At 39.8% G+C, this 19,529-nt stretch overlaps 1 protein-coding gene across 14 annotated transcripts in view; it reads right to left on the bottom strand.

The window, feature by feature from the left end:
* obscnb (obscurin, cytoskeletal calmodulin and titin-interacting RhoGEF b) overlaps positions 1 to 19,529 on the bottom strand; it is a 60,311-nt gene that overhangs the window by 22,822 nt on the left and 17,960 nt on the right. For 2 of the 14 annotated variants that reach the window (XM_076877056.1, XM_076877057.1), the window contains exons 28-50: positions 18,212 to 18,478; positions 16,378 to 16,647; positions 16,004 to 16,270; positions 15,274 to 15,540; positions 14,917 to 15,183; positions 14,557 to 14,826; positions 14,208 to 14,477; positions 13,401 to 13,667; positions 12,389 to 12,655; positions 11,985 to 12,251; positions 11,569 to 11,835; positions 11,128 to 11,394; positions 10,701 to 10,967; positions 10,272 to 10,538; positions 9,495 to 9,560; positions 6,897 to 6,977; positions 4,130 to 4,396; positions 3,732 to 3,998; positions 3,208 to 3,474; positions 2,535 to 2,804; positions 1,552 to 1,818; positions 917 to 1,195; positions 95 to 352 (exon numbers count right to left, since the gene is read on the bottom strand). In XM_076877056.1, the coding sequence (XP_076733171.1) occupies positions 95 to 352; positions 917 to 1,195; positions 1,552 to 1,818; positions 2,535 to 2,804; positions 3,208 to 3,474; positions 3,732 to 3,998; positions 4,130 to 4,396; positions 6,897 to 6,977; positions 9,495 to 9,560; positions 10,272 to 10,538; positions 10,701 to 10,967; positions 11,128 to 11,394; positions 11,569 to 11,835; positions 11,985 to 12,251; positions 12,389 to 12,655; positions 13,401 to 13,667; positions 14,208 to 14,477; positions 14,557 to 14,826; positions 14,917 to 15,183; positions 15,274 to 15,540; positions 16,004 to 16,270; positions 16,378 to 16,647; positions 18,212 to 18,478 (5,769 nt within the window). Of the gene's footprint in view, positions 1 to 94; positions 353 to 916; positions 1,196 to 1,551; positions 1,819 to 2,534; positions 2,805 to 3,207; positions 3,475 to 3,731; positions 3,999 to 4,129; positions 4,397 to 5,252; positions 5,325 to 6,896; positions 6,978 to 9,494; positions 9,561 to 10,271; positions 10,539 to 10,700; positions 10,968 to 11,127; positions 11,395 to 11,568; positions 11,836 to 11,984; positions 12,252 to 12,388; positions 12,656 to 13,400; positions 13,668 to 14,207; positions 14,478 to 14,556; positions 14,827 to 14,916; positions 15,184 to 15,273; positions 15,541 to 16,003; positions 16,271 to 16,377; positions 16,648 to 18,211; positions 18,479 to 19,529 lie in introns of all 14 variants that reach the window. The other 12 variants (XM_076877059.1, XM_076877058.1, XM_076877061.1 and 9 more) reach the window with 12 other exon arrangements.

The raw sequence follows: 19,529 nt of genomic DNA on the forward strand, positions 1-19,529 counted from the left end.
AAACATCCCTGAGGGCTTCAGACTATACTGGGTGGTTGAAGGAGGTGGACGTTCAAGAATATTTTAGTTGTCCATTTCAATCCAATGTTTTTACCTTCCACAGTCAGCGTGACATCACACTGTGCATCCCCAGTGTCGCAGGTATACGTTCCGGCGTCCTCAGCCACCAGGTTGTGAATACGAAGCTGATGAAATGCTGCATTCTTCTTCAGGTCATACTTGAGACCCGCTTGGAGGGCCACATTGTTTTTGATCCATGTAACCTTACCACTGGGGTCAGAGATGGTGCAGGCCAAAGTGACCGTTTCACCTTCTAATGCAACAGTGTTGTGTGGCTTCTCTAATATTAGCACTGTAAATACAGGACAAGTAGCATTTATATGCAACCTTTTCCATTCTGCACTGGCATTATGCTTTCATTCTTGATTTCTGTGCACTACTGTAACACAAATTATACATAAAATAATATGACAATTTAAAAAAACGTAGAATTATTGTGTTGTGTTTGTATGTTTCTAGCAAGCAGTCAAATTTACTTTAAATCCATGTCCAGCTAGACTAATAAACAAGCACAGGGATGACAATTACATACAGAATTTAACGGCTGGGCACCAAAGACTAATGTAAGAAATGTATTACCTCACCAAATGGGAAATACAGTCACAATAATAACTATGCTGCAGAACTACATTATATATATCTGAAACTACCCAGTTTTAAAACATACAATTTACAGTAGTATTGCTTTGTTGAGCTAAAGTACCTCTATCAGCCCTTTAAAATTAATAAATACTATAAAATATATTTAATGAAAATACAAAAAATGTGAAATGCCAGTGGATTTGAAAAAGAATAATAATAATTTGTGGTTTTTGATGAAAATGGCTCTGAGGGTGAAAACTCTCATCTCCTTTACCTTTGGGTTTCTCCTCCACCAGAAGACAGGCCACACTCTTCTCTTCTCCCACCACGAAGGCAACATCTCCAGATTCATCCGTGGTTACCATCTTGAGGACCAAGCGGTGCACTCTCCCTATAATGCTCATTTGATTCAGATCATTATTTTGAAGCAGGTTGTCTGAAAGCCACCATTCCCCATTGGTGACACCAGAGTGTGACAGCTCAACCTCAAAGACGGCGTCTTTCCCAGTGGTCACAGTAATGTCGCAGAGTTCTCGAATGATTCGCACATGCTCTGAGGGTGAATGGGATGATGGATGATGAGAGATCAGAGATCAGTTCTGTGCAGAGCTTCCAGACATCATGACTATGAGGGCATATGCTTACTCAACATGTCATTCCCAGATGTGGTGTTTTTTAACACCCTAGAGCTACTAAACTATCAACAATGCATATAAATAAAATCAGATAATTCCAGTAAAGCACTGGATTCTCTAAATCTGTGAATCCAAGAGAATTAGCTGTGAGTAGAGGATACACTTTTCTCCAGTACTTGATAATGCGGTGAATATGAACTTCAGGAAGGATGAAGACAAGAGGAAAGGAAATGAGAGACACAGACAGATGATAGATGAAGATGTGCTCTGTTACCTTTTACAGTCAGGGTAGCAGTGCTTTTCTGGTCTCCAGTATCACAGGTATATTCCCCACTATCCTCCATGATCAGCTTGTGTATGATCAGAATGTGAGTGGTTGCTTTTTGCTCCATGGTGTATTTCTCTCCCTGTGTGAGAAGAGTTGAGCCCTTCCACCAGGTCACCTTGTGATCAGGGCTTGATACCTCACAGGACAGAGAGGCTTCGCCACCTTCTTTGGCCTCTTGACTTTTCAGCTCCTTCTTGAATACTACAGGTGCAGCTGCCAGAGACACCAATTTCATTACGATGACTTTAAAACTTTAGAAAGTGAACACTGACACCAGAAAACACACTATAATCCACAGCGAGGCTGCACAGTCCTTCCAAAATTTACATACAATCAATCAATGTGCTCCAAGGAGACCTACAATCCACCCATTCATAAGTTTAAAGAAAGTCACAAATACAACTAATCAGAAAAAACTCAACAATCAGAACAGTTTTGCTGTTGGTGGTGCATGGTGCATGTCTTAAATCCTTAATCCAAGTAACCCCAAACATGAAAAAGTCAAAGACTCAACACTTCCAGCTTCAGCTTAACTGAAGAAAAGTAAAACAACAGTTATAACAGCATTCGGTGATGTACAAAAATTTACTGGATGAAAACACATTGATCAACAAGACCAATAAGTTATTTTAGTACTAAAATGAAAAGTAAAAGAGTTTTATTAGTTCCAAGTTCAATGGAAAGTAAGGTAAGCATGCATGTACTCTGGAAATAGAAATGTAATGGAAAGTGAGAATTTTCTTTAGATGCCATAGCAAGATGAAAAGATAACAAGACAGTTGTTGCTTTTAAGAACTTCTGAAAAAATAGAGAGAAAGTATCCAAAAACAAGAAGACTGACAGCAAATGAGCAGAAGATAGTCCCAAAATTATTGTAGAAGCCAACTGGAAGATGTTCCCAAGGAATACATTGCCTACAATTCCCTTACCTCTGACTGTCAGAGAAGCTGTGGAAGTGTGGTTTCCCACAGTGAAAGTTACTGTCCCCGAATCAGCTGTAGTGACGCCTCTGAGTGTGAGGCTGTGCAGCCGGCCCTCAGCCTTGATCAGGTTCATTTCATTATTCTGCAGAGGGACATCCTGGAGTTTCCACAGTGCCATTGGTGCCTCCTCATGAGAAACCAGACACTCAAAGCAGACATCTTCACCCTCGTACACAACGCAGCTCTCCAAGAATTTCAGTACTTTAACCTTGACCTCTGTTTGACAAATACAGTTTAGAAGCACACAACGTTTGGTGAAGTTCAAGTTGATCATTTATGAAGATTTCTGCTGAGCTACAATTACCAGTGCCAAGTGAAGAAAACAGAGTAGTGTTTGTTAATATTTGTGAAGACAGAAATGTGAAAGGCTCAAATGGTGAAATCAGTGATTGAGCTCAAGAGAAAAGTGCATACAAATAACAAGAAGTGCACAAAAGAGTGAGGTGCTACGGAATATGAGACGAGCAAGTTTTCTTGAACACTGAAAACACTTCATGCTCAAGTGTTGCTCTGTGAGAAGATGGTCAATAAGAGGGAGTATGTTGGAAATGAAGGATGACTGGGCTCCAGCTCAAGAGAGTGCATGGGAGGAGGAGTCTTAAATAGAAAAAAATCCTACCCTTCACAGTGAGGACAGCTGAAGTCTTCTGCCTGCCTGTATCACAGGAGTACTCTCCTGAGTCAGTTCCTTGCAGTTTGTAGATAATAAGCTCAACTACAGTCCCTTCCTGCTTCAGGTGATACTTGCTGCTGGATGCCAGCACCCGATCACCACACCTCCAGACCACACTGACCCCCGGCTTTGTGATTTCACAACGAAGACAGGCGCTCTCTCCTGCTTGTCCTTCAAGGTTCTGTAGCTGGGTTTTGAAAAGGACAGGCTTGGCTGTAGAAAAGTGAGAAAAAATGAGGGAAATATTTTAGGAGAAATGAAAGAATGAATACACTTGGGCCAAGTTTTAGCCTTCAACTCGCACATGTGAAGAAGTAAGCAGCAGAAGTTGGAGTCAAAGCTACATACTTTAGTTTAGAGTTTAGAGTATTAACCCTAAGGTCAAGTCAGATATTTCGAGCAACATTCTAATAAAGATCAACCAAAAAGTCACTATTGCCACTATGTTTAAACTACTAACAACAGCATACCCTTCACAGCTAGCTGTGCAGTGCTACGACGATCACCGGCATCACATGTGTAACTCCCAGAATCCTCTGAGTCAACATCATGGATTATTAGTGTAGCCAGGTGTACTTTTTGTCTAATTTCATACTTTGCACAAGGACAAAGACCAAGTTCTCCCTTCCTCCACTCCAAAGGAACACCAGCTTTAGATAGTTCACAGTTCAGGGTGACACTGTCACCCTCATCAGCCGTTTGGCTTTCCAGCTCTTTTGTGAAAATAACTGGAAGAGCTGATGGACAAAAAAAAGGAAAACGGAGTAATTATGCAAAAAGGAACAGGGATGATGAAGAAAGGAGAAATGAAGTAACAAATGAAGGACTTGTTGGAAGAAGAAGAAAACATGCGATAGCTTCATCCTACCATTTACAACCAGAGATGCTGAGCTTATTGTATCCTCTAAAGAGCACGAATAGCTTCCTGTATCTCCAGGCCTCAAATCAAGAATGTGCAGCTCATGACAGAATCCTTTTTGTTTTATCTGGTACTTTTCTCCACAGCTCAGGACTTCTGATCCTTTCTTCCACTCTACATGGACTCCAGGTTTTGATAGCTCACAGTGCAGGGTAACACTACCTCCCTCTTCAGCTACTTGGCTCTCCAGGTCTCGAATGAATATGACTGGAAGAACTTGGGATTAAATAGATAAAATAATCTGTTGGTATGTATTATGGTAACCCATAGGATTTAATAACAAAAGATTAGTTTGGTATAAAAATATAATTTTTAACCTACTAAAAACAAAAATAGAAAATATAAAAAGCATCCAATATGGTAGCTCTATTGCACAAACACAAATAACACTGATACACAGTCAGGGCAGGTACACCTCTGCCTATTCGAAACATAGCACGTAAAAGTCTGTCAAATACAGCTCTCAACTATTCCTGTTTGAGAAGAACAAGAAGATAATTCTGCAAATCTGGTATTCAGAGGTAATAACAAGTGAGTAACAACCAATTCGGCTGAATAAAAACAAAACAAGGAGAATAAAGAAAGCACAGTGCCACTAATTTCATTCCAGCGCTCTGGTATCCAGCTGTAGCAGAGGGATGACATCAAAACCAGCAGGTTTACCTTCAGTCATAAACACAGTACCAAACAAACACAAGAAGAATGGTGATGTTTAGGATAAATAAGAGAAAATGCTTGTTAACAAACTAGTAAAATACAGAAGAAAGTCTATAAAAATCAACAGTGAATGATTTACAAATATCCAAAGTGCAACTTCAGACTTGAAGTTCTTTAGAAAAACTCAGACAACATCGAATTGTTTGCTTTTAAATTGACTTAACCTTAGAAATCAATTTAACTAACTTTAAAAAAGTCACACAGACAAGCTACAGTCAAACATATTTCAATCCGCCAAACAATGTGACGAAAACACAAGCATGCAGCAAAACTAACAATGAGAGTAATGTAGCAATAAAGTGTACTGTACAGCAAGAAACCTGCTGGTCAATGCAAAAGTCAAGTCTTTGCGTACCCGCGAGCTGCTCTTTGGTCCCCTGTCGCTGGGTAGCTGGTTTGTCAGTGGTTCCAGCAAAAGGCTTATCAGCTGGGATAAAACACAATAATCTTACAACTGGAGTTCTAGCGTAACTTTAACACAAGAGCCAGAATTAGAAAGGCACAGACACAAACACGAATGTCGCACATTCTTATGTGATCCGAAGTTCTCAGAGAGTACAAACCTCCACCAAGGCAGCACACTCTCTAGTCTCTATTTTAAGGGAATATTATTGTATTTTGTGTAATTTCATGTTGTTTTCTTTGTTCTTTTTAAAGCTACTTTAATAATCAGTGCAGTATAAATCAGATAAGGACAGCAGGACAGATGTTTACTCTGATTACACAAACACGTAGGGGTAGGTAGTGGAAATAAAGGAAGAGTAAATAACTGGACATTAATAATTTGACCTTATTTTATAATATCATCCTATTAGATAGTTATTATATTTCCAACTATCAAGGCAGCTCATTATCGTCCTCTTGACAGTATTGTCTTGAAAAATATAACACATCTTGGGGTCAACTTGAAATAAAGGTAAATGTGACACATAAAAGTGAGGTCAGAGGTCAAATGTGACACGACATTTGAATGCAAACTATAATGTGATTTACAATCCCCATATACGGGTATCATTTCCTAAATGTATACGATCCAAACAAAGTCATTAGAATTTTAAGCATAATTTTTAAAGATTTTTTGGTTATTTTCATAAAATGTATCCACATGTATTTCAGTTATTTTATTGTTATTTAGCCTTAAAAAGAGATCAGATGTAACACGATATTTAGGATCTCCATATATCATTCCCTATATGTTGTCAATAAAAACAATGACAGTAAGACGTTTAAACAGCTTTAAATAGCACTATATAGCATTATTATCACTTTGACATTCAGATCAATCGATTAATCTTGAAGTAGATTAATAGGAGTATGATACTTTAAATTCTTATTCTGTAAATTGACAATACACACCACACACACGGAGCCATAGTTTCTAAGATATGTTTTTTTGTCGATTACTGACCGATAAATGATTAAGCTCACATTAAAGGGTGCATGTAAGAGATTTTCAAAGGACTGATAACATGCCCCCACTCTACACCCCTACAAAGTTTTATCAGAATGCATTCAAAACTTTTCGAGCTATTGCATTTACTAACGAATGACACACACACACAGAGGCACGCAAACCACTGCTACCAAAAACAAAACCTTCTTGGTGGAGGTAAAAATAATTTGGGGCGGTTGTGGGGGGTTAATATCTGTGATGACATGAAGCACTGAAATATTTCAAAATGAAAAAACCTACAAGCAACAACAAAAAACAAAAACACCTCAGACCATTATCTCAGTGATCCGACACAAAATGCGTCACAAACACAACAAAATGTTCCCTGTTTAACACACAACACAATGCAGCTGGCACAATAAAAACATACAACGAAAGCCAACTTCATTCTGTATTTTTGCCATTCACCTCACAGTACATATAGATGAGCACACACTGAAGCAAAGACTGACAGGACTGCGCACAACATTTTAAAAGACTGCAACTGAATTTTCTCACTGCTCTTGCAGTGTCCAGAAAAATCCATGCAAACACGCACTGCATTACCTTCACTTCCCACTTTAAGCTCTCTTGAATGTCCCTGAAAATCCTGTTTAGGAGTTTGTTCAGTTGTTGTCAATGTCCCCGCTAAAACGATTGAACACAACATTGGTCCCATCATTTGAATTTGTCACAGTAAAGCAGCAGAAACATGTAATTCAAGTCTCATCAAGAGCAGAAACACAAACAGCTAATGGAATCAAAGACAGCTTCATATCTTCATACTACGTCAGCCTCCATGCAACAAAATAATCTAGTGACCACACAAATCCACAGATGTGGAGACTGAAAATATTGCTGTTTTTTTTCTGCAAAAATAGCGCAAACCACAAAAACATGACAAAGACCAAAACATCAGTAAGTGCAAATCAACAGCAGTTTTCCAGCAGCAAATCAACAGCAGTCCCACAAAAAACAAAGCAAACTAAATAGAAATTACGCCAGAAAGCAACAAGACAATTTAAGCTAAGTCATGACCCAACAACTTTCTCTCTTTGGCAAAGGTCAGCAGCCAAACACAGAGGTACAAAGTCCCTAATGGCTTCATTTACTTAATTTGTGACTCCTTTCAACAAAGAGCTGCTGTGCATACACTGATTCACTGCAAAGGCACAATGGAAACAGGATAAACTAGCAAACAAGTCGAGACTATTGAAAATTACCTTCTACCATCTCATTTACAGTGGGGCAAAAAAGTATTTAGTCAGCCACTGATTGTGCAAGTTCCCCCACTTAAAATGATGACAGAGGTCAGTAATTTGCACCAGAGGTACACTTCAACTGTGAAAGACAGAATGTGAAAAAAAAATCCATGAATCCACATGGTAGGATTTGTAAAGAATTTATTCGTAAATCAGGGTGGAAAATAAGTATTTGGTCAATAACAAAAATACAACTCAATACTTTGTAACATAACCTTTGTTGGCAATAACAGAGGTCAAACGTTTACTATAGGTCTTTACCAGGTTTGCACACACAGTAGCTGGTATTTTGGCCCATTCCTCCATGCAGATCTTCTCGAGAGCAGTGATGTTTTGGGGCTGTCGCCGAGCAACACGGACTTTCAACTCCCGCCACAGATTTTCTATGGGGTTGAGGTCTGGAGACTGGCTAGGCCACTCCAGGACTTTCAAATGCTTCTTACGGAGCCACTCCTTTGTTGCCCGGGCGGTGTGTTTTGGATCATTGTCATGTTGGAAGGCCCAGCCTCGTTTCATCTTCAAAGTTCTCACTGATGGAAGGAGGTTTTGGCTCAAAATCTCACGATACATGGCCCCATTCATTCTGTCCTTAACACGGATCAGTCGTCCTGTCCCCTTGGCAGAAAAACAGCCCCATAGCATGATGTTTCCACCCTCTTGCTTCACAGTAGGTATGGTGTTCTTGGGATGCAACTCAGTATTCTTCTTCCTCCAAACACGACGAGTTGAGTTTATACCAAAAAGTTCTACTTTGGTTTCATCTGACCACATGACATTCTCCCAATCCTCTGCTGTATCATCCATGTGCTCTCTGGCAAACTTCAGACGGGCCTGGACATGCACTGGCTTCAGCAGCGGAACACGTCTGGCACTGCGGGATTTGATTCCCTGCCGTTGTAGTGTGTTACTGATGGTGACCTTTGTTACTTTGGTCCCAGCTCTCTGCAGGTCATTCACCAGGTCCCCCCGTGTGGTTCTGGGATCTTTGCTCACCGTTCTCATGATCATTTTGACCCCACGGGATGAGATCTTGTGTGGAGCCCCAGCTCGAGGGAGATTATCAGTGGTCTTGTATGTCTTCCATTTTCTGATGATTGCTCCCACAGTTGATTTTTTCACACCAAGCTGCTTGCCTATTGTAGATTCACTCTTCCCAGTCTGGTGCAGGTCTACAATACTTTTCCTGGTGTCCTTCGAAAGCTCTTTGGTCTTGGCCATGGCGGAGTTTGGAGTCTGACTGTTTGAGGCTGTGGACAGGTGTCTTTTATACAGATGATGAGTTCAAACAGGTGCCATTCATACAGGTAACGAGTGGGGGACAGAAAAGCTTCTTACAGAAGACGTTACAGGTCTGTGAGAGCCAGAGATTTTCCTTGTTTGAGGTGACCAAATACTTATTTTCCACCCTGATTTACGAATAAATTCTTTACAAATCCTACCATGTGAATTCATGGATTTTTTTTTCACATTCTGTCTCTCACAGTTGAAGTGTACCTCTGGTGCAAATTACTGACCTCTGTCATCATTTTAGGTGGGGGAACTTGCACAATCGGTGGCTGACTAAATACTTTTTTGTCCCACTGTATCTCTTGCCTTTTGTGCTTGTCTTTAGCAACTACAGACAGAGATTCTGAAATACAAATATGATATAGATATTACGCATTGTAGCCTTAAGGGAAAGAGACCTAAATACTCTATTGTAAGACAGAAGGAATATTCGATACAGCCAAAATCTAGGAAACAGCATACTGACAAATATATCTATCATGCATTTTACAGGCCACAGCATACAGGTACAATTTAAAGGAGGATTGCAGATGGCAGCGCAGAGGCCATTATCAAGCTGGACAGGGCAACATAACACTGACAGTTATGTTATTACATCACCATCATCCTTTCATACCTTTTTCTTTGGTTTCCTGCCTCTTAGATTCTGTAGCAGCTGAAGGAGGAGCTGCCAGCTTCACAGCTGAGAGGAAATAATTTTGTTTCAGATCGCTGTACTTCACCAATATATCAATTGAAAACTATCATCTGACAAAAGGGAGTTTCAGGAATGATTAGACCCCATAAAACAGAGCCAATAACTGCAATATAACACGACAGAACAGATCAGATGAAATGTAGACAAGAGAGGTTTATAGACCAACATAAATATAAGATCCAGTGCCAAGACTACCACCGATGAAAACAACCAAAACTCACAAAAATGCAGCAACAAGTAAGGCTGCCTGAAATAGGTGAAGTGAAAAAGAAGAAGCAGTGAAATCTTCAAGGAAAAGTCAGACTGTCAAAACGCAGGTACACTGCAGAAAAGCAATTCAGACGAAGACTGGTTTCAACCTGATGATGCACTAAAATGTGACAGATAGAGTAACACCCACATGAATGACATTTCATTATCCATCAGAAACAGAACAACTAAATAAACAGACAGTCGGAGAAATTTCAAAGCAGAAGCAAGTGCCACAGTACAAGCGCTTCAGTTGAGATAAAATCAGTCAAATATAAGACAATCATCCACGCGGTTTAATCCAGGTATTATCATTGCATTTAAATGTAAACAACAGGTGTAGTGACAAAAAAGTCAGAGTCTGAAAAAACAAAAGGTGAGAACTGTTACTGTATTACAAAGAAAATTTGATATACTTTAAATACAGATTTAAATCACAAATCCTACCCTTGATATTGAGACTTGCTGTGGTCTTCTGGTCTCCACACACACAGCTGTAGTCTCCACTGTCTTCAGGCACCACTTTTTCTATCACAAGTTCATTCACAGAGGCCTTCTGCTTCATCTGGTACCTCTCCCCAGACTTCAGGACCTGTGTTCCTTTCTTCCACTCTACTGGGACTCCAGCTTTAGAGAGCTCACAGCGCAGACTAATGTCAGCTCCCTCCTCAGCCTGCTGACTCTCCAGCTTCTGTTTGAAGGCGACTGGTTGGGCTGAGCATTTATTAGTGGGTTAGTAATCAGTGGCAGGGCATTACAGAAAACATAAATATCACATAACAAAAATACAAAATAACAAAGTGAGAAACAAGGATCCACAAGAACATGCAAATTTGAATCCACTGCACCAACTAACTGTGAAATTCCTTTTCCTACCCTTTATGCTCAGGCTAGCTTTGGTCTTCTGGTCTCCACACACACAGCTGTAGTCTCCACTGTCTTCAGGTACCACTTTGTTAATCACGAGTTCATTCACAGAGGACTTCTGCTTCATCTGGAACTTTTCTCCAGACTTCAGGATCTGCGTTCCTTTCTTCCACTCTACTGGGACTCCAGCTTTAGAGAGCTCACAGTGCAGAATAATGTCAGCTCCCTCCTCGGCCTGCTGGCTCTCCAGCTTCTGTTTGAAGGTCACTGGTTGGGCTGAGCATTTATTGGTTCATTTCCAGTCAGTGATATGTCATGACATAAAATACAAATATACACATAAAATAAATACAACTATTAAATAACAAATACTGAGAAACCAGTGGCATGCTGACATAAACTATATGGAATAACTCTGTGAAAATCCTCTTCCTACCCTTGATATTGAGACTTGCTGTGGTCTTCTGGTCTCCACACACACAGCTGTAGTCTCCACTGTCTTCAGGCACCACTTTTTCTATCACAAGTTCATTCATTGAGGCCTTCTGCTTCATCTTGTACCTCTCCCCAGACTTCAGGACCTGTGTTCCTTTCTTCCACTCTACTGGGACTCCAACCTTAGAGAGCTCACAGCGCAAAGTAACACTGCCTCCCTCCTCGGCCTCCAGGCTCTCCAGCTTCTGTCTGAAGGTGACTGGTTGGGCTGAACATTTATTAGTTTATTAATAGTAAGTTATATCCCACAACATGACATATATTTTGGGGGGGGACAAAAGTGGTTTAAAACATAGAACACAAAAGGCAAACAGTGACAGCTTGAAATAAAAAAATAATAATACAAAAACAAAAATAAATAAATAAATACATCTTCTCTTACCCTTTATGCTCAGGCTAGCTGTGGTCTTCTGGTCTCCACACACACAGCTGTAGTCTCCACTGTCTTCAGGCACCACTTTTTCTATCACAAGTTCATTCATTGAGGCCTTCTGCTTCATCTTGTACCTCTCCCCAGACTTCAGGACCTGCGTGCCCTTCTTCCACTCTACTGGGACTCCAACCTTAGAGAGCTCACAGCGCAAAGTAACACTGCCTCCCTCCTCAGCCTCCAGGCTCTCCAGCTTCTGTTTGAAGGTGACTGGTTTGGCTGAACATTTATTAGCAGATTAGAAAACAGTGCCAGTGTTTTACATAGAACATAAAAATACACACGAAAGATTCTGAGAAACACTGATTTGCAGTAACATGCAAACATAAAAACACTTTGCTGACTAACTGTGAAAATCCCCTTCCTACCCTTTATGCTAAGGCTGGCTGTGGTCTTCTGGTCTCCACACACACAGCTGTAGTCTCCACTGTCTTCAGGCACCACCTTCTTGATTACGAGTTCATTCACAGAGGCCTTCTGCTTCATCTGGTACTTTTCTCCAGACTTCAGGATCTGCGTTCCTTTCTTCCACTCTACTGGGACTCCAGCTTTAGAGAGCTCACAGTGCAGAATAATGTCAGCTCCCTCCTCGGCCTGCTGGCTCTCCAGCTTCTGCGTGAAGTTTGGTGGCAATGCTGCACAAGCATGTTTTCATTACTCATCACAATTAGGTCATACAAACAGTTTTAACAAGGCCACAGAATTGTCTCTTTGAAAATTCGCACACAAATGTTTCCAAAACTATGCTGGAAAAAACATCATGAATCCATACCAGTGACTTTCAAGGCTGCAAACGTCTTCTCGTCCCCGCATATGCATGTATACGCTCCACTATCTTCTATCTTCAAATTCAGAATCTGAAGTATACAAGAGCCCTCTGCCTGCTTCATGTCATACTTCTCTCCTGGTTTGAGAATTTCAGAGTCTTTTTTCCACTGAACGACAGCTGCAGGTTTTGATAGCTCACAGCGAAGTGTCACACTCTCCCCTTCTTTTTTCTCCTGGTTTTTGAGCTTCTCAATAAAAGTAGCAGGCAGGGCTAAAACAAAATGGAAAATTACTTTGAGTTTTGTTGGGTTGTAAAGAAGAATGAATAATGGGAAGCTAGGACGGCGGATGGAGTTGAGGTGCTCCAGTTGTCCAACATTAGTCTTTGGAACAGTGCAGCTGATTCTGAACAGTGGATTAAAATCTAGGAGCAAAACCCAAACTTTACTGCACTAAAAAAATTTAAATTCTTAAATGAAAGGAGAATAATCCAATGAATTTGGGCAATGGTCACTCAGAAACGCCAATGCATGCTCATGAATGTCATTCACAGTTTGTGGATGTACAGACAATACCTCAAACACACATATACCAGACAAAGATATGAACGCCACTTAACACAAAAGCAAAGAATTCCTTGCAGTAACCTAAATGCTGCAAATGACTGTAGAAAAACACAGTAGAACTGTATAAATACATAAAGATAAAAATCCACAAGCTTGTAAACTCCTTGGATGGTATCAGCTGGTTTGGTACCAGTTGTTTGCATATGCGCTCTGATCTCCTGTGACTCCTCTTGAGTGACAGAGTGGACTTCCAAGGGTACAACACAATGTAACCACTGTCCGTGTGTTTTGAGAACAAAATGTAAAATTGTGATTTTTGGATTCAATTTATTAAAAAAATAAAATAAAATCTCAAAATTAAAAGAAAACTTAGCTCAAACCTTTCTGCAGTGTAGTAATGTAAGTAAGAACAAAACGTTGTCTCACCTTCATTCATGCTAAAGTTCTCACCTTTAACGGTCACCTTGGCCATGCTCTTGGCAGTGCCTACATCACAAGTGTAGATATCAGTATCGTTCTCCTCCAGTTGTTTGATCATGAGAGTTAAGACGCCATCTTTCTGAGACATCTCATATCGCCCTCCAGCCTTGAGCTCTGTGTGACCTTTAAGCCATACAACCGTGGATGGGATTTGTTCCGTCGTGCATTGCAGAGTCACGGAGCCCTTCTCGTCTGCTTCACTGTCCTTTAGCGTTTTAGTGAATTTATGGATTGGCTCTGCAAAAAGGAAACTTCGCTGTGACAATGTTTGCCACAGAATGAAACTACGGCACTAATCTATAGTTAAATTTTTTTTAAAAAAGACTCCAGAACATATTCTATGTCTAGCAAATGTTTCAACTTGGAATATCATTACTAATTCCTGCACCTATACACACCTGAGCTGGCATACTGGAGAAAATGTAGAATGATTTTCTGCGTTAAACAGATTAAGTTTTCATGTAATGAAATGTGCTATATAAATACAATTGTCATTTTATCTTTACATACCTTTAACAGGGATATTTTCCAGATGAATTAAATCATCATCACAAATACTTTTTAAAGGTCCTCTTGCCAGCTAGTATAAAAACCACCACTAGGTGCTGCCTCCAGAAGGACTGACCCACAAGCACCTTTGTGTTACTTTACGTATGTGTGTGGTGTTTATTTGCTTGTGTGTGGAAAATCGAAACACAACGTAGAATAATCGTATCCCATCAAAGCTGAACTGTGAAATTAGACCAAGGCAATTTTTGAGTTTTCTTAGAGTCTTACCCTTGATTTCTAGCTTAGCTCTGGTGGTTGCACCTCCAATAACTTCACAGCTGTACTCTCCAGAGTCTTGAGCAGACACATTATGGATGGTCAGTTTCATGACTCTATCTTGCTGGCTGAGCTCATATTTCTGGCTCTTTTTGATGGCTTTACCATCCTTGGCCCACTTTACAGCAAAACTAGCCTGTGTCACCTCACAAGTAAAAACAGCATCTTCCCCTTGAATGACACAAATATTCTGCAGTCCTTTTGATACAGATGAAGCTTTACCTGCAACATAAGAGGACAAATGTTTATTTTATGATTTGAATCATTGCCAAAGCCTCTTAAAGACTGATATCAAGCTTACCTTCAACTGTCAATGTTGCTTTGGAGCTCAAGTCTTTGATACTGAAGACTACCTCACCAGCATCAGCAGGGGAGACATCTTTAATAGTGAGCATGTATTTGCGTCCTTTGGTGGAGATGTTAAAGCGGCCTCTGTTTGTAACAGCTTGGCCATTGACAGTCCAGGAGCACTCACCTGTGCTCTCACGAGACAGGATGCACTCAAAGCTGCATGTATCTCCCTCATTCACTTCAACTGATTTCAGCCATTTAGTTATTCCAATACCAATTTCTATGACAGAAACCAAATTGTGTATAAGTTAACTGTATATACGAAAAACAGTGTGTACAAATAAATATACAAAATGATAGAAAAACACACCTCTGACCGTAACCTTTGCCTTGGATACCTCAGTGCCAAGGTCACAGCTGTACTCCCCAGCATCATCTTTGGTGGCATCCTTGATGATCAGGCCCAAAGACTTGCCTGTGTGAAGGAGCTCATATTTTGGCCCAGCTTTTAAGACTTTACCCTCTTTTCTCCATGTGGGGGAAACTCTTGGCTTGGATGCCTCACATGCCAGAGTGATCATGCCTTTCTCTTCTCCAATAACATCGTCTAGTGACTTGAGGAACACAGCGCGCTTCTCTGCAGAAAGTAAAACAGTGATTGAGGGATAAATAAAAGCCTCATTTGTGAAATATCAAATAACTCTGGAACTGTATTTAATGCTCTCACCTTTAACCTTGAGTGTGACAGACTCTTTGACCTTGCGGACTTGAAAGGTGATTGTTCCTCCATCTTGAGGTGCCAGGTTCTTCAGTGTCAGCTTGTGAACCTTCCCCTCATGAGCGATGGTGTTAACTTCATTTGTGAAGAGCACCTTGTCATTCAGAAGCCACTGAGCTTCTTCATCAGCGTAGTTAATCTCACAGGTGAATACCGCATTGCTGTCTTCATCGACTTCTGTATTGGCCAAGTGCTTGGTGATTTTGATTTCACGCACTAGGCAGATGAATCGGGACAGCAGTTTCAGTTTGAAGAGCAATCACAAAATATTTCAAATCAGTTGTTTATGCTAGGGGAACTCTGTGATATTCAAACAGACTGTATAAAAGATGGATGTAGCTTCTCGATCTGAAATAAAAAGCAAACGTGGAAGTGCTGCATTTATTTTATTGGTTGCAAAGAGACTTCTGCTTGGATAAAAGTCTTTTGAGAATGATATTAGAATGACACTAATATCAATATTAACTATTATTGAAAATCTTTAGCCAAAGAGCGTGCAATGTCCTCGGTTTCTCAGTCAGATTCTCACATCTGGTTTCAAGGAACCAAAATGGATGGTGATAGTGAAAACACTGAGCTCGAGGCTTCACAATGGGGAACTAATAGGTGGCTGACGTCACGGTGGCTTCATCCATATTTTAAACACAGTCTTTTGACAATTTAAAGTTGGAAAACGTACCTTCAACAGTAAGTGTGCCTTTGGTCTCAGCAGGTCCAGACTGACAGCGGTACTCTCCACTGTCCTCCTCAGTCAGCCTGTGAATGGTAATTTGGGCACGTGTACCATCTTGCTTGATGTTGTACTTGTCTGAAGCTGCCAGAGGTACTCGACCTTTGAACCAGTTAACCTCTTTGGGTGGAGCAGAGAACTTGCAGCTGAGTATGGCTGAACTTTTCTCCTTCGCCTTAACATCTTTAATAACTTCTGCAATCTCAAGAGGGCGCTCTGAATGTGAGCAACAATGACTGATTAGACTCAGCTCAAATCTAATGGAAGTTTTCTGTGTATACATACAGAATTTTCTGTGTGAACACAACACTGAAAACTTTTACCTTTAACTGTGAGCTGGGCTAAAGATTTGCTCTTCCCAGCTGTAAACTGTACAGCTCCCGTCATTGATGCTTTAGTCTTTTTGAAAGTGAGACGGTGCATCGTGCCTTCTTTCTCCATTTCGACATCAGGCCCCTCCTGCAGAGCAACTCCATTCAAAGTCCATACAGGAGGTTTCACCAGTTCCATACTGATTTCCACTTCAAAAACAGCTGCAAAGGGTTCTGTGACTTCTACTGGACTAAGTTCCCGCACTATGCTGATGGACTGCTCTGGAGGGATCATAAAAAGAGAATGGATCAGTGAAAAGAATTCATCAACTGCAAATACTTCACATTCTTTCCCAGGGATTAAGAAATGACATCCATTTTTTGCATGAAAGTCATTTTACAAGAACTAAAGCGAGGGTGTCAAACATAAAGTCCAGGGGCCAGAATCAGCACGGCGAAGACTCCAATCCAGCCCGTTGTTTAACATTGGAAAATGTAAAGAAGGATTGTATGTATGTTTTACAGTGTTTCCAGTTGACAAAGACCTCCCTGATGGCAACAAAGTAATTAAACAATAGAAATTATGTAATGTTACACATTTACTTACAATTTTAAGCCCAAAGAGTCGTGCTGACAGATTTATTTCATTTACTACAACAGCATGTCTATATCATGTAGAAAAACTGAGACATACTGTTGAAATTGTGCTTCTTTTTTATATTAAGATTATCTCATTGCTTAAATTTGTAGTTAATGTTCAATGAACTAAAAATTGAGGCCAACCCTGAGGCCACACTTAACGAGTGTAGCTTTAGATTGATGGAATTTAAGGTTGATAAGGATATCTGAGAGTTCAAAGGTCAAAACAAAATATAAGCAAACAATCTTGATAGGGATCCCTCAGATTTGTACTGTTTTAATGCTTGTTTATTTTTTAAACTTCACATTGAGAGATATGTTTGATGTGCAAATATATAACTTCATCAATATTCTCCCCAGACACGATTTGTTTATAGTATGTTCTCGTGATGCTTTCTGATGTATTCACCGTTAGGATTTATTGGTCTAGCCCTACACATTGTTTACTTGACTTGCTAAAATATGCACAACCGTCTGGATGATCTATTAGCATGTGTAAACATTCATCAATGATATTCAAATATGATATGACAGTTTAATGACCTTACACATATGACTGCTTATATGCTTGCCCATATTTAATGAAGTTGATATGTGAATTTTTAATGGTATAGCTCATATAAGGGATTTATTTTTTTTAAGGCTGTATGCAACTATTATGGCTACCAACTATTAGCAATGGGTTCGGAATTATAAATCTTACTTTATAGGATGGAAACACCACACATCATATGCAAAATAACTGTATTTAAGTATAAGACTTTCATTTATCCAGAGCAACGCATCTTCATACAGTGTATGAAGTCGTCCTGTGACTTCATACACTGTACCCCACACGGTGGTACATGCACAAAGGCCTTTTTTCTGTAATAACAGAAAATTCCCAACATAAAACTTCAACACATCAGCAAAACTAAAAACAGGTTGCACTAAAATTTAGTTACTCATTTAGATTAAGAAAAATCTTAAAATTTCAACCTCAATGTTAATTAATTTAGTAGGTTAGGCTTGTTATAGAACAACTGAGAGATAACATATTAACAACCTATTATACACATATTTCCCATTAGTACACTATTTCAGATTGGCATACACCTCATTGAATTGGACACTGATGGCTTGTTTTCTGAGGATATAATGAGAAAGTATTTACATTTACAGTGGCAGTAAGTTTAAAATGAACTATTGTCACAATCCACTGTTTTACCTTCCACAAGCAGTTTACAGGATGTCTTGTCATCAGTGGCATCACAGGTATACGTGTCTTCATCCCCAGAGTCCACATCAATAACGGTGAGCTTTCGGTACAGGTCTTCGCTTTTGATCTCGTACTTCTTGCTGGGTTTGATCTCCGTCTTGTTCTTGTACCACTTCACCTTTGCGCTGGCACGTGACACTTGGCATTCAAGATGACCACGATGCTTATACATCGCTATCTTATCCCTGAGTCGCTTCACAAACTTCACAGGCAGCTCTACAGTAACAATAACACTTAATCAATGAAAACTATTATGTGTGCTGCAAAGGGTTTGCCGGTGTCTATGCATAAGTTAAAGTAATTTCAGATGGTATATGAATTGTATTGCATATTAATGCTTTTGATGATATATTAATGCTTTCATTGAAATATAACATGTTTTGCAAAAGCTAAAGAAAAAAGAAAGAGTATATAATGGCACTAACATAAAATTAGCCCATATATGCAAGTTACAGCAACTGATACAAAACTAGACAGCTATTCTCTTTCAGGATCAAATGATCTTTTCATACTAATAGAAATCAGATGCACTAAATATCTTATCTTTATGGTGGCCGTGAGACACCAAACGGACCGCAACTTAAGAAAACACCAGCAATAACAAAAGCGCTGCAAAAGCACACAAAACACAACGGAAACAGGAAAAACAACAACGGAAATAGGAAAAACAACAACAGAAATAGGAAAAAACAAAACAGAAATAGGAAAAACAACAACGGAAATAGGAAAAACAACAACGGAAATAGGAAAAAACAAAACAGAAATAGGAAAAATGACAATGGAAATAGGAAAAAACACAAGGGAAGTGTTTCTGGGGAGACAATAACCCGACGGACCAGTTGCAGGAACCCAAAACATTGTAGGTGTGCTTTATCATGATTCATATAATATTGATGACAGATTTTTAGGCTAATAGTCATCTTTTGTTTCCTCACAAAACCGATAGATCCTCCACATCTTTTAAGTGTCTCCCAGCGCAATTCTTAGCATATTTTGGTTCCTGCAACTGGTCCGTCGGGTTATTGTCTCCCCAGAAACCCTTTCCTTGTGCTTTTGGAAACCTGTTTTTTCCTATTTCCTTTGTCGTTTTTCCTATTTCCGTGCTTTTGCAGCATTTTTCTTATTGCTGGTGTTTTCTTAAGTTGCAGTCTGTTTGGCCTCTCAGGGCTACCGTACATCTTACTATAACACACAAAATCTGTTTGTTTGCCTACAAAATCCTCCTTCACAATCGATCAAAAAAAAATTGGCACAAATGCATCTTAGG

This window comes from Maylandia zebra, linkage group LG18 (assembly GCF_041146795.1).
Source record: "Maylandia zebra isolate NMK-2024a linkage group LG18, Mzebra_GT3a, whole genome shotgun sequence".
NCBI lineage: Eukaryota > Metazoa > Chordata > Actinopteri > Cichliformes > Cichlidae > Maylandia > Maylandia zebra.